Raw genomic sequence first — 12,301 nt, 5'->3', positions numbered from 1 at the left:
AACAGCTCTACATTTGTATTTGTCCTGTTAGTATTTGACTGTTCTTTAAAAAAAAACGGAAAAAAAAACAACCACCACCACACATATTAACAAAGTTCACCCCTGAGTTTAAGGCTCTTGTGCAAGTTCAGAGCATTGTTCTTTTTCTGAGTTGTCTTTATTGAGAAGCATTGATGCCACAGAGTGTCCTGCAAAACAGGAAAATGACAAGCAAACAATAGAAGCTTAGTTGGCAGACACGATAAGTTGTAAAAGTCGTTGAACTAGAAAAATAGGTGCGCTTATCTTCCACCCTGACTCAATGTTTCCTTACCGTGCTTCTGCAATGCTGGGATCAGCAAAAATGCAAATAGCTTTGTCCCGATCCAAAATGTGTTGTTTCAAGTCTTGCACTTCCTTCTCTGCTTTTGCTTTTTCCACTGCGTGGTCAGCTTAAGTGTAGAGCAAAAGGGGGGGGTTATTAATTTTTTTCTTTATTCGTTGTTTGTTTTTTCATGAAGAAATACAATCATGTGTGCTTACGGACTGTATCCCTGCAGACTTTATTGATCTATATTGATATAAAATGTATATATTGTGTTTTTTATGTTGATTTAATAATTTAAAAAAATAAAAAAATGTTTTATTATTTTTGTTTTATTTCTTGTGCGGCCTGGTACCAATCGGGTGGGGACCACGGTTTTAGGGGGCTGTGCAGTGCTGCTGAACGCGGATTGATTGAAAACAGTTGGAAGCGTTCCTAAAACTTCTCTTTCAAACACACAACTATTGGAACATACGCAGCAACTTGTTTATTTCTTATTTTTTGTGTATTTCTATTTCAACAAACTTGAGAACAGAGAGAAATAAAAACAAAAGGAGCTTTGAAATGGAGGAACATTTGTGGCACATCTGTGTGCTGAAGAACACTGATCAGTGGAACTATTTTGTAATGTTTTTATTCAGTCGTAGTCTTTAAACTACATGCGGTTTAATGTTGTTTATTATTTTTACAAACTTAACTTTAATACACGAAACTACGAGAAGTGAACGGACTCTTTTAAATATATTAATGGAGGAGTATGAAGTGACGACCTCAGGTGCTTACTACTCTGACTTCAATGGATAAATGTGAAATATAGGAGGCAGCACACACGTGGCGAAGGTAAATGACATCAAATATAAACTATTTACTTTATTAAATGTTGTAAAAGTAGTCAGTCACAATCCATTTGTGTAGTGAATAGCCTCAACCCGAGTGAACAGAATGCCAATGCTAACAAGCTAACGCGTGACATTAACCCTATCATTTATTATTTATACACGGTTGTTTACAGCTGAAATGGACCAAAAATAATCACCTGACCCTTATGAATTCATCATCAACTTACTGACTGGTTGACATTGCGGATAAAAGCCTTACTTTTTAAGAACAATTCCTTACACTCGTTTTTTTTAAATAAATCTTTGGTCTAAATTTTATTAATTGTTTCCGCACTCAGTTTTGTGCCTTTGTCAGTGTTTAGTTATCCTTTTCTTTCCTTATGTAGTTTGAGCTACTATGGCTAACAATTTTGCTAGCCATAGCCAAAAGTTTGTCTAAGTTTGAATCTAAAGTTCCAGTGGGTATTTTGTAGAGCAGCATTGAGCTCTGGGAGAAATTTTAAAGTCATGTAATTGGCAGAAAAATAATAGAATGGCCCTAAACAAGATTTTCTTTGTGGGCTCATTTCGGGCTATTACAGGTAAATTTCGCCCCCTGCTATCCCGAAGGAAATAAGCGGTAGAAATGGATGGATGGATGGATGGAAGTGAAGTGAATTATATTTATATAGCGCTTTTCTCTAGTGACTCAAAGCGCTTTACATAGTGAAACCCAATATCTAAGTTAAATTTAGACCAGTGTGGGTGGCACTGGGAGCAGGTGGGTAAAGTGTCTTGCCCAAGGACAGAACAGCAGTGACTAGGATGGCGGAAGCGGGAATTGAACCTGCAACCCTCAAGTTGCTGGCCCGGCCGCTCTACCAACCGAGCTATGCCGCCCCACGCTAGGGTTGCAGCCTACTGAGTATTTCAATTCAGTCATCCCCCTTTGCGCTCTGAAGTTTGCGGCTTCTAACCGTATTTAGAAAGATATAAACAGGTTTTAATGCTCTAGCTATAAAAATATTAACTTGACTCTAGCCAGATTCTTGTAGTTCGCTGAGCTCCACACAAAGACTGGGACTTCTCAACAGGAGATGTATTTCAGAAGGCGGGGCCTTGTAAAAAAAATCATTGTATGTTATTGGATAAACCGCTTGTCTGTCATCTTGAATGACACGCTACTTCAACCACTCACATCGAAATCAACCCGTGACGCTGATGAGAGCGACGCTGGGAAATCCAAAACAGAACAGCCGAAATTGGATATCGACAAAGCTAAACGTTAGAGACCTGTTACTGAAACAACGCAGCAATGTCAGTAGACGATCGATGTCGCAAAACAGTTGCAATAGCAGAATCAATGACAGCACACGACTCATTGCTGCGTGCCACCATTGTTGTTTGAATCAAACAGTCTCTTCGGCGCTACGTCACATCTATAAAATCCCGCCCGGTGATCCTGATTGGTTAATTATATTTTGCTATCTTGAAGGAGTTTGCAATGCCCTCGAGCCCAGATCCTTGTGTGGATTTATGAAATCCCGCCCGGTGATCCTGATAGGTTAATTATATTTTGCTATCTTGAAGAAGTTTGCAATGTCCTCGAGCCCAGATCCTTGTGTGGAGCTCAGCGAACTACAAGGATCTGGAGAGAGTCAGGTTACAAAAATATGCCATTTCTCAGAAATGTATTTACCTTGGCCAGTCCCGGAACCAATTAACAACGATAAATGAGGTACTGTATTACTTTTGGCGACCAGAAGTAGATTTGGCTATGGGAATGTGTGCGTAAGAGACACAACTAACAAAAATGTAGTTGCATGACATTAAAAAATAATGTATTGATATTTTACAAGTTATGTTAAGAGATGTTTTTACCATAAGCATGTATGAACAGTAAACCAAAAGACCTCATTGACAATTCAGTTCAGTCCAATCCAGTCCAATATGTTCAATGGTCGTGCGTTTATATTCCAGATAATGTCCTAAGTTTATATGAAAAGGGAAAAAGTAGGTTGATAGGCTCAAGGAGGAAATAGAAGTATTTGATATCTCTTACTGCAGTGAAGCCAATTCAAAACTGATAAGGCATTAATTGAAAAAGTAAACAAACACGCAATAAATGGACACAAACTATGAACAAACAACATTTTTTAGAGATTATATCTTTAAGGAAAAGGTTTGGCTCCAACATAAACTTAAGTAGTACGGTTGTTTTCTAAATATGGCCATAAATCTGTCACAATGGCGGTGTTCAAAGCAATGCTACACTAGAATCATCTCTGTGGGCTTTTGAATGGAGGCAGCCCGGATGCTGCTAAACCAAACTAAAACAAATACGTAGGACATGTTGGGTCACCGCTGAATACAAGTTAAACAGAGAGATAATACAATTGTATCCTTGAGGTCATTTAGCCCATAAAAGTAGAACAAGCAAACACCTGCAGAGCAGAACAACCAGGGTTACCATATTCATGAGCCAAAAACAAGTGTTTATGCCTGAGTTCAGGAGTAGAAGGATGGGGCGTGCCCTGACTTATTTTATTTTCACATGGCTGGTTAAGCCAAACACAATACATACCTTTGAGTGTAGCAATGGAGTCTGTGGCAGCCTTCTTATTCTTCACCTTGCTTTCCTAACAACGACAGCAGTAGAATATTTGTTGAGGGTTTTAAGTAGAAATACAACAAGAAAGTGGGAGGCAAACATTCATCCTTTTTACACATTGGTACACTTACCAATGATGATGTCTTTTAAGTATCTAAGTAAAATATTAAAAAACTAAACAACAACCATGATAATGAACGCATTGTTACATTCACATTTTTTAAAACTGGGCATATTTTTAATTAATTTTTTGCATATAACTTTATGGGGTTGTGCAAATAGATAGTAGGCAATTGTGTGTAGAATGCATAACACACATGAATTAAAGATGCAAGTGTGTTAAAGATGCAAGTGTGTGTGTGTTATCTTGTATTTGTACCCTTCATGAGACATCAACAAGGAAAAGTACCTTCCATATGAGGACTGTGTGTGTGTGTGTGTGTGTTATCTTGTATTTGTACCCTTCATGAGACATCAACAAGGAAAAGTACCTTCCATATGAGGACTGGTGAACATGTTAGGACCGAAATCATGGTCCCAATATGGAAAACCATTGCATCTAATAGAGAATGTCTCATTTGCAACCCTGAGGGTGAAATCTATCGAAAAAGGAGGGATTTTTCAAAGTGTCGGTTTTAAAAGTGCTCCCCCTCTGGCCAACATATGTAATAACAAGTGTGTGTAAGAAATTGAAATGTGCCACCTTGGGCCAAAAGTAATACAAAAATGTGTATATAGAGACATATTGTAGTAACTTGAAGTAAATAATGTATATTGAAAAACAATTACAAACAAACAAACAAACAAACAATAAATGAACTAGAAGCAGTCTTTTTCTCAAAATGTGTCGACTCTTTTCTTATAGAATTTGGAAAAACATGTCATATTCTTTCGGTTTCTGTAATATTGCAATATTTTCTCAGAAATGTATTACATTTTCATGTGAAATGATTACTTTTAATAAAAAATGGTGACATTTGTCATATCAAATTCTGACTTATCACAATATTGCCCATTTTTTGTTGTTCTTATAAAATAGTGACATTTTTTGAGTAAAAATTATGACGTTTGTCATAATTTTGCTAAGTAAAAAAATTGCCAAAATCTTTAGGTTGTGACTTTCGTCAAGTAAAATTACGACTTTTCATAAAATTGCCAACATTTTAAGCCTTACTTGTAAAGTTGCGAATGTTATTGAGTAACATTCCAACGTTCATCATCACATTGCACACATGTTCAGTTTTTCTTGTCAAATTTTGACTTGTGTTGAGTAAAATTACGACTTTTATTATAATACTGCCAAAATTCTAAGTTTCTCTTATGAAATACCAACTTATTTTTCACAACAAGCGTTTTTATATTTGCATAGTATGCATGTATTATTAATGTCGTAAATACAAATCTTTATATATCTAGAAAGGGTCTTAAAGAGGTAGGCATTCTTCGGAGGTCTCAAGAAGGCAACAATACAAGAATGTGTGCGTGTGTGTGTGCGTGTGCATGTGTCGTCCATTACCTTATCTTCATTGCATGTCTGTAAGGTCTTTGTATGTTCCCTCTCTGTTTTCTGAGATGCTATTTTGCGTTTCTTCATCTCCTCTATCCTGCCCTTGATGGAATCCAAGTTGTCCTGCAGCTGCTTGACTTGGGGTTTCAGTAAGTCGATGGATTTCTCCTCAGCTTTGGACAATGCCCAGTCCTTGACCGTGCGGATTTGAACATCGCGATATTCCATCTCTTGGCGCAAAGCCTGAAAAATCACCACGACCAACACCACCACACTGAGGCCGAATAAAACAACCGAATGCTTCATCTTTTTTTTTTAATTCATATGTTTCTCCTCGGTGGAGACACTGCACTTACGCACCGAACAACTTCTGCAACTGGGCGTGCCAATACACTCACTTCCTCATTTGGGTGACGCACACGCACACACCTTGATGGGATCTACGTCCGGCTTTGGCTCCGCCCATAATCTAGATTTGGCTCTCATCATCCATTCACCCACCCGGCCATCCGTCGCGGTGGGTGCTGGTGCCTACCCCAGCTGCTTCCGAGCAGGAAGCGGGGTACACCCTGGACAAGTCGCCACCTCATCGCAGGGCCAACACCGATAGACAGACAACATTCACACTCACATTGACACACTAGGGCCATTTTAGTGTTGCCAATCAACTGTATTATATTATATTGATAAACCACTTGTACTACATTTTTTAACCCCATTATATTCATGTAAGACAGTGCACCGGACAGACATTTCTGCTCAGTGTAGACCCCAAAATGTCTAAAGAGCCCCACTGTATTAAAAATACAAAAAAAAAAAAAAAAAATCTGTTTGGGGTCCCCCAAAAAATTAAAGCTTTATATAAGTGTTATAATGAATGTAAGTGTCTGTATTAGCTATATTAGCCTACTATCAAAGGCTGGCGCAAATCTTTGTTGACAGAAATCCATCCATCCATCCATTTCTACCGCTTGTTCTTTATGGGGTCGCGGGGGGTGCTGGAGCCTATCTCAGCTGCATTCGGGTGGACAAGTCACCACCTCATCGTAGGGATAGACAGACAACATTCACACTCACATTCACACACTAGAGCCAATTTAGTGTTGCCAATCAACGTATCCCCAGGTGCATGTCTTTGGAGGTGGGAGGAAGCCGGAGTACCTAGAGGGAACCCACACAGTCACGGGGAGAACATGCAAACTCCACAGAGAAATATCCCGAGCCTGGGCTTGAACTCAGGAAAACTGAGGACCTTCGTATTGTGACGCACATGCACTAACCCCTCTCCAACCGTGCTGCCTGTTGACATATATATTGCATTTTTAAGTTTTATTCTACACATTTTTTCATTTTATTTTTTTATAATTTATTTATTTTTTTAAATGTGTAGAATAACAATTTAAATGCAACATTTCTGTCAACACGCAGCACAGTGGAACAGGGGTTAGTGCATTTGCCTCACAATACGAAGGTTCTGAGTAGTCCTGAGTTCAATCCCAGGTTCTGCGCTGCCTGTTGACAGAAATGTTGCATTTTAATTTTTATTCTAAACATTTTTACAACATTGGAAAACATTAAAAAAACGGAGGCTTCTCACAGGATGAGATAACTTTTGGAAATTACTGTCTCAGAATGGCATAAGGTATAGATATGTGTGTCCAAGTTCAAGGAAATGGCAGGCTGTCTTCTTCTAATGGAATTATTACAATCTTTGTAAGCTGGGTAACGTTTGCTGTGGTCTATAACAACATGGCACACAAACAACCATCAGATATGCAGCCAATATTACATAGAGTTTAATGTGTCATGAGACATGCACATATAAATTAAATACAAAGAGGACATAGATAAAGGAAATTAAATGAGATCAAATATACCTACAAACGAGCGATAAAGATGCAATATGTACATACAGCTATCTCAAATAGCATGTTAGCAACAACTAGCTTGCAGACAGTCACACACAGCATAAATTTTAAAAACATTTGGTGGACAAAATGAGACACAGAAGGAGTGGTATAAAACAGGTCTTTTTGTGGCAGTTTCGGAGAATGTTGTACATGTAAACAGACTACGATGAGTTCAAGGATGTCTGAAATTTGTAGGACAAAACAGCGCTTGCCAAATAATCTCATCAGTGAAATATGTTTATTATAAACAGTCAGATTTCTAACAATTAGGAAGGTTTGTGTCATGTTTGTTCTCCTACAGAATATATATTAAAACAAAAAATTTATTTTTTTCTTCATCTTTTTCCATTTTCTTACATCTCTGAAAGAGGTCTCGGAGCCACTCGGTCTGCGCTAAAGAGCCGTGCGGCTCGTGAGCCGCGGGTTGCCGACCCCCAGTGTAGACAAAGGCAAATACCCTATAATAGTTTCGATACCAAGAGTAGTGTCAGTATCGGTATTGAAGTGATAAATGGATATTTTTAAGTTTTCTCCTACGTTTATTGTTTTGTTGTTGATATTTTTAGACATAATATTGATGTACAGATATTTTTTTTTTTTACAAGTTTAGTAAATATGTTCTTATACACAGTGGCAAAAGTCAATAGTAGTTTATAATTTTGTTTACTTAATTTTGCATTATTGACTCCTCTCTGAGCTGCCACCTTATCGTGGTAGAGGAGTTTGTGTGTCCCAATGATCCTAGGAGCTATGTTGTCCGGGGGCTTTATGCCCCCTGGTAGGGTCTCCCAAGGCAAACAGGTTCTAGGTGAGGGATCAGACAAAGGAGCCAGGCCCGGAGGTGGGGCACGATGGCGAGCGCCCGAAGAGGCAACGTGGGTCACCCCTCCAATGGGCTCACCACCCATAGCAGGGGCCATAGAGGTCGGGTGCAATGTGAGCTGGGCGGCAGCCGAAGGCAGGGCACTTGGCGGTCCGATCCTCGGCTTCAGAAGCTAGCTCTTGGGACGTGGAACGTCACCTCACTGGGGGGGAAAGAGCCTGAGCTAGTGCACGAAGTGGAGAAGTTCCGGCTGGATATAGTCGGACTCACTTCGACGCACAGCAAGGGCTCTGGAACCACTTCTCTCGAGAGGGACTGGACCCTCTTCCACTCTGGCCTTGCCAGCAGTGAGAGGCGACGGGCTGGGGTGGCAATTCTGGTTGCCCCCCGGCTTAAAGCCTGCACATTGGAGTTCAACCCAGTGGACGAAAGGGTAGCCTCCCTCCGCCTTCGGGTGGGGGGACGGGTCCTGACTGTTGTTTGTGCTTACGCACCAAACAGCAGTTCAGAGTACCCACACTTTTTGGGTACACTCGAGGGAGTACTGGAAAGTGCTCCCCCGGGTGATTCCCTTGTACTACTGGGGGACTTCAACGCTCATGTTGGCAACGACAGTGAAACCTGGAGAGGCGTGATTGGGAAGAATGGCCACCCGGATATGAACCCGAGTGGTGTTTTGTTATTGGACTTTTGTGCTCGTCACAATTTGTCCATTACAAACACCATGTTCAAACATAAGGGTGTCTTGTCCATATGTGCACTTGGCACCAGGACACCCTAGGCCGCAGTTCCATGATCGACTTTGTAGTTGTGTCATCGGATTTGCGGCCTTATGTCTTGGACACTCGGGTGAAGAGAGGGGCGGAGATTTCTACCGATCACCACCTGGTGGTGAGTTGGCTGCGATGGTGGGGGAGGATGCCGGACCGACCTGGCAGGCCCACACGCATTGTGAGGGTCTGCTGGGAACGTCTGGCAGTCTCCTGTCAGAGAAAGTTTCAATTCCCACCTCCGGAAGAACTTCGAACATGTCACGAGGGAGGTGCTGGACATTGAGTCCGAGTGGACCATGTTCCGCACCTCTATTGTCGAGGCGGCTGATCGGAGCTGTGGCCGCAAGGTAGTTGGTGGCTGTCGGGGCGGCAATCCTAAAACCCCCTGGTGGACACCAGCGGTGAGGGATGCCGTCAAACTGAAGAAGGAGTCCTATCGGGTCCTTTTGGCTCATAGGACTCCGGAGGCAGTGGACAGGTACCGACAGGCCAAGCGGTGTGCGGCTTCAGCGGTCGCTCAGGCAAAAACTCGGACATGGGAGGAGTTCGGGGAAGCCATGGAAAACGACTTCCGGACGGCTTCGAAGCGATTCTGGACCACCGTCCGCCGCCTCAGGAAGGGGAAGCAGTGCACTATCAACACCGTGTATGGTGCGGATGGTGTTCTGCTGACCTCAACTGCGGATGTTGTGGATCGGTGGAAGGAATACTTCGAAGATCTCCTCAATCCCACCAACATGTCTTCCTATGAGGAAGCAGTGCCTGGGGAATCTGTGGTGGACTCTCCTATTTCTGGGGCTGAGGTCGCTGAGGTAGTTAAAAAGCTCCTCGGTGGCAAGGCCCCGGGGGTGGACGAGATCCGCCCGGAGTTCCTTAAGGCTCTGGATGCTGTGGGGCTGTCTTTGTTGACAAGACTCTGCAGCATCGCATGGACATCGGGGGCAGTCCCTCTGGATTGGCAGACCGTGATGGTGGTTCCTCTCTTTAAGAAGGGGGACCAGAGGGTGCGTTCCAACTATCATGGGATCACACTCATCAGCCTTCACGGTAAGGTTTATTCAGGTGTACTGGAGAGGAGGCTACGCCGGATAGTCGAACCTCGGATTCAGGAGGAACAGTGTGGTTTTCGTCCTGGTCGTGGAACTGTGGACCAGCTCTATACTCTCGGCAGGGTTCTTGAGGGTGCATGGGAGTTTGCCCAACCAGTCTACATGTGCTTTGTGGACTTGGAGAAGGCATTCGACCGTGTCCCTCGGGAAGTCCTATGGGGAGTTCTCAGAGGGTATTGGGTATCGGACTGTCTTATTGTGGCGGTCCGCTCCCTGTACGATCAGTGCCAGAGCTTGGTCCGCATTGCCGGCAGTAAGTCGAACACATTTCCAGTGAGGGTTGGACTCCGCCAAGGCTGTCCTTTGTCACCGATTCTGTTCATAACTTTTATGGACAGAATTTCTAGACGCAGTCAAGGCGTTGAGGGGTTCCGGTTTGGTGACCGCAGGATTAGGTCTCTGCTTTTTGCAGATGATGTGGTCCTGATGGCTTCATCTGACCGGGATCTTCAGCTCTCACTGGATTGGTTTTTCAGCCGAGTGTGAAGCGACCGGAATGAGAATCAGCACCTCCAAGTCCGAGTCCATGGTTCTCGCCCGGAAAAGGGTGGAGTGCCATCTCCGGGTTGGGGAGGAGACCCTGCCCCAAGTGGAGGAGTTCAAGTACCTAGGAGTCTTGTTCACGAGTGAGGGAAGAGTGGATCGTGAGATCGACAGGCAGATCGGTGCGGCGTCTTCAGTAATGCGGACGTTGTACCGATCCGTTTTGGTGAAGAAGGAGCTGAGCCCGAAGGCAAAGCTCTCAATTTACCGGTCGATCTACGTTCCCATCCTCACCTATGGTCATGAGCTTTGGGTCATGGCCGAAAGGATAAGATCACGGGTACAAGCGGCCGAAATGAGTTTCCTCCGCCGGGTGGCGGGGCTCTCCCTTAGAGATAGGGTGAGAAGCTCTGCCATCCGGGAGGAGCTCAAAGTAAAGCCGCTGCTCCTCCACATCGAGAGGAGCCAGATGAGGTGGTTCGGGCATCTGGTCAGGATGCCACCCGAACGCCTCCCTAGGGAGGTGTTTAGGGCACGTCCAATCGGTAGGAGGCCACGGGGAAGACCCAGGACACGTTGGGAAGACTATGTCTCCCGGCTGGCCTGGGAACGCCTCGGGATCCCCCGGGAAGAGCTAAACGAAGTGGCTGGGGAAAGGGAAGTCTGGGTTTCCCTGCTTAGGCTGCTGCCCCCGCGACCCGACCTCGGATAAGCGGAAGAAGATGGATGGATGGATGGACTTATTGCATTATTTTGCTTGATATGGCGCCCTTGTCTTGTATTGTTGTGTTCACTTATGGGCTGTCTAAAAAACTTGTTACCTCATGTGATTAATCACAGATAATTAATCATGAATACACGCAGATTAATCACGTAATTTATTTTGACTGCGCATGTTCCTTTACCTCCTACGTTGTGTCCCTACTAGGAAGATGAAAACATTTCACGCCCCCCAGCCTATTCTCCGTCATGACTAAAAATAGCATCATTTGTCTGTAAAATGGTTATAAGCACACCTCTGCAAAACAATGTGTCTTCCATCCATCCATTTTCAACCGCTTATTCCCTTTTGGGGTCTTTATCAACATTAAAGAAAACAAAAACAGAACAAATAAATACATACGTCACACCTGGGTGCAGTCTTGTCTGGTTTTCGTCTCGTTTCAGGTTGTCTTATCATTTCCTGTCTTATTTTGAAATACTAACTCTCTATCTTGTTTCAGATCACTTGGTCTCCCTCCTGTATCACTGGTCTGATGTCTTTCCTGATTGCCTGAATGTGCCCACCTGTGTTACCCTCCCTCATGTGTATAAATCTCTCGTCCTCATTCTGTCCTGTGCCAGAGTGTTTCATATCTTCTTGTGTGTACCTCCACTGTTCCTTTGCCACAGTATTGTCCATAGCCATTGCCACATTTGTGTACTTTTTGATCCATGGGGGATTCTTTGTTTGTAAACTTTTGTCAGGAAAGATTAGCTTCCTAGCATCACCTCAGTTGGAGCGCTTTTTGTTGTATTTGATATATTCTTTTCTTAGCACCTTTTTCCCTCCACAGCCGGAGCGTTCTGAGTTATTGATATTTTTTGGTAGTTTAGAGGTTAGGTTAGTTCTGTTTTTGATAGCCTGATTTGTTTCTCTCGTTTTGGACCCCTTTCCTTCTGCGAATAAATATCTCTTTCCGAAATCCAGCATCTGTGTCCAGAGTCCTATTCAGGTTGTGACAGTACACTCTGGCCAGTATGGACACGGCAAGATCGAAGCAGTTGGCTGCGGCTCTTCATGCGCAGGAATCCCGCCTCTCTGCTCATGAGGAGCAGGTGGCAGTCTTGGGCCAGGGAATCCAGGGGATTTCCCAAACCCAGGAGGGCTTCAGGACTGCGGTTACCACCCAGGTGGGCCAATTTGCGGAACAGGTGCAACTTCTGCTCACCCAGATGACCAGGCCTTGTCCCGCACCCCCTG

The 12,301-nt window shown here is 43.5% G+C and overlaps 1 protein-coding gene across 1 annotated transcript; it reads right to left on the bottom strand.

Moving 5' to 3' along the window:
• si:dkey-87o1.2 (uncharacterized protein LOC796684 homolog) lies at positions 1-5,642 on the bottom strand. Its single transcript, XM_061881939.1, has 4 exons — positions 5,250-5,642; positions 3,707-3,761; positions 314-431; positions 1-188 (listed from the first exon to the last, which is right to left on the bottom strand). Exons 1-4 carry the CDS (start codon positions 5,544-5,546, stop codon positions 158-160), a joined length of 501 nt encoding a protein of 166 aa, XP_061737923.1. The 5' UTR covers positions 5,547-5,642; the 3' UTR covers positions 1-157.
• Positions 5,643-12,301: the final 6,659 nt, after the last annotated feature.

This window comes from Nerophis ophidion, linkage group LG21 (genome assembly GCF_033978795.1).
Source record: "Nerophis ophidion isolate RoL-2023_Sa linkage group LG21, RoL_Noph_v1.0, whole genome shotgun sequence".
In the NCBI taxonomy this organism is placed as follows: domain Eukaryota; kingdom Metazoa; phylum Chordata; class Actinopteri; order Syngnathiformes; family Syngnathidae; genus Nerophis; species Nerophis ophidion.
This window is presented reverse-complemented; position numbering and strand designations above follow the sequence as displayed.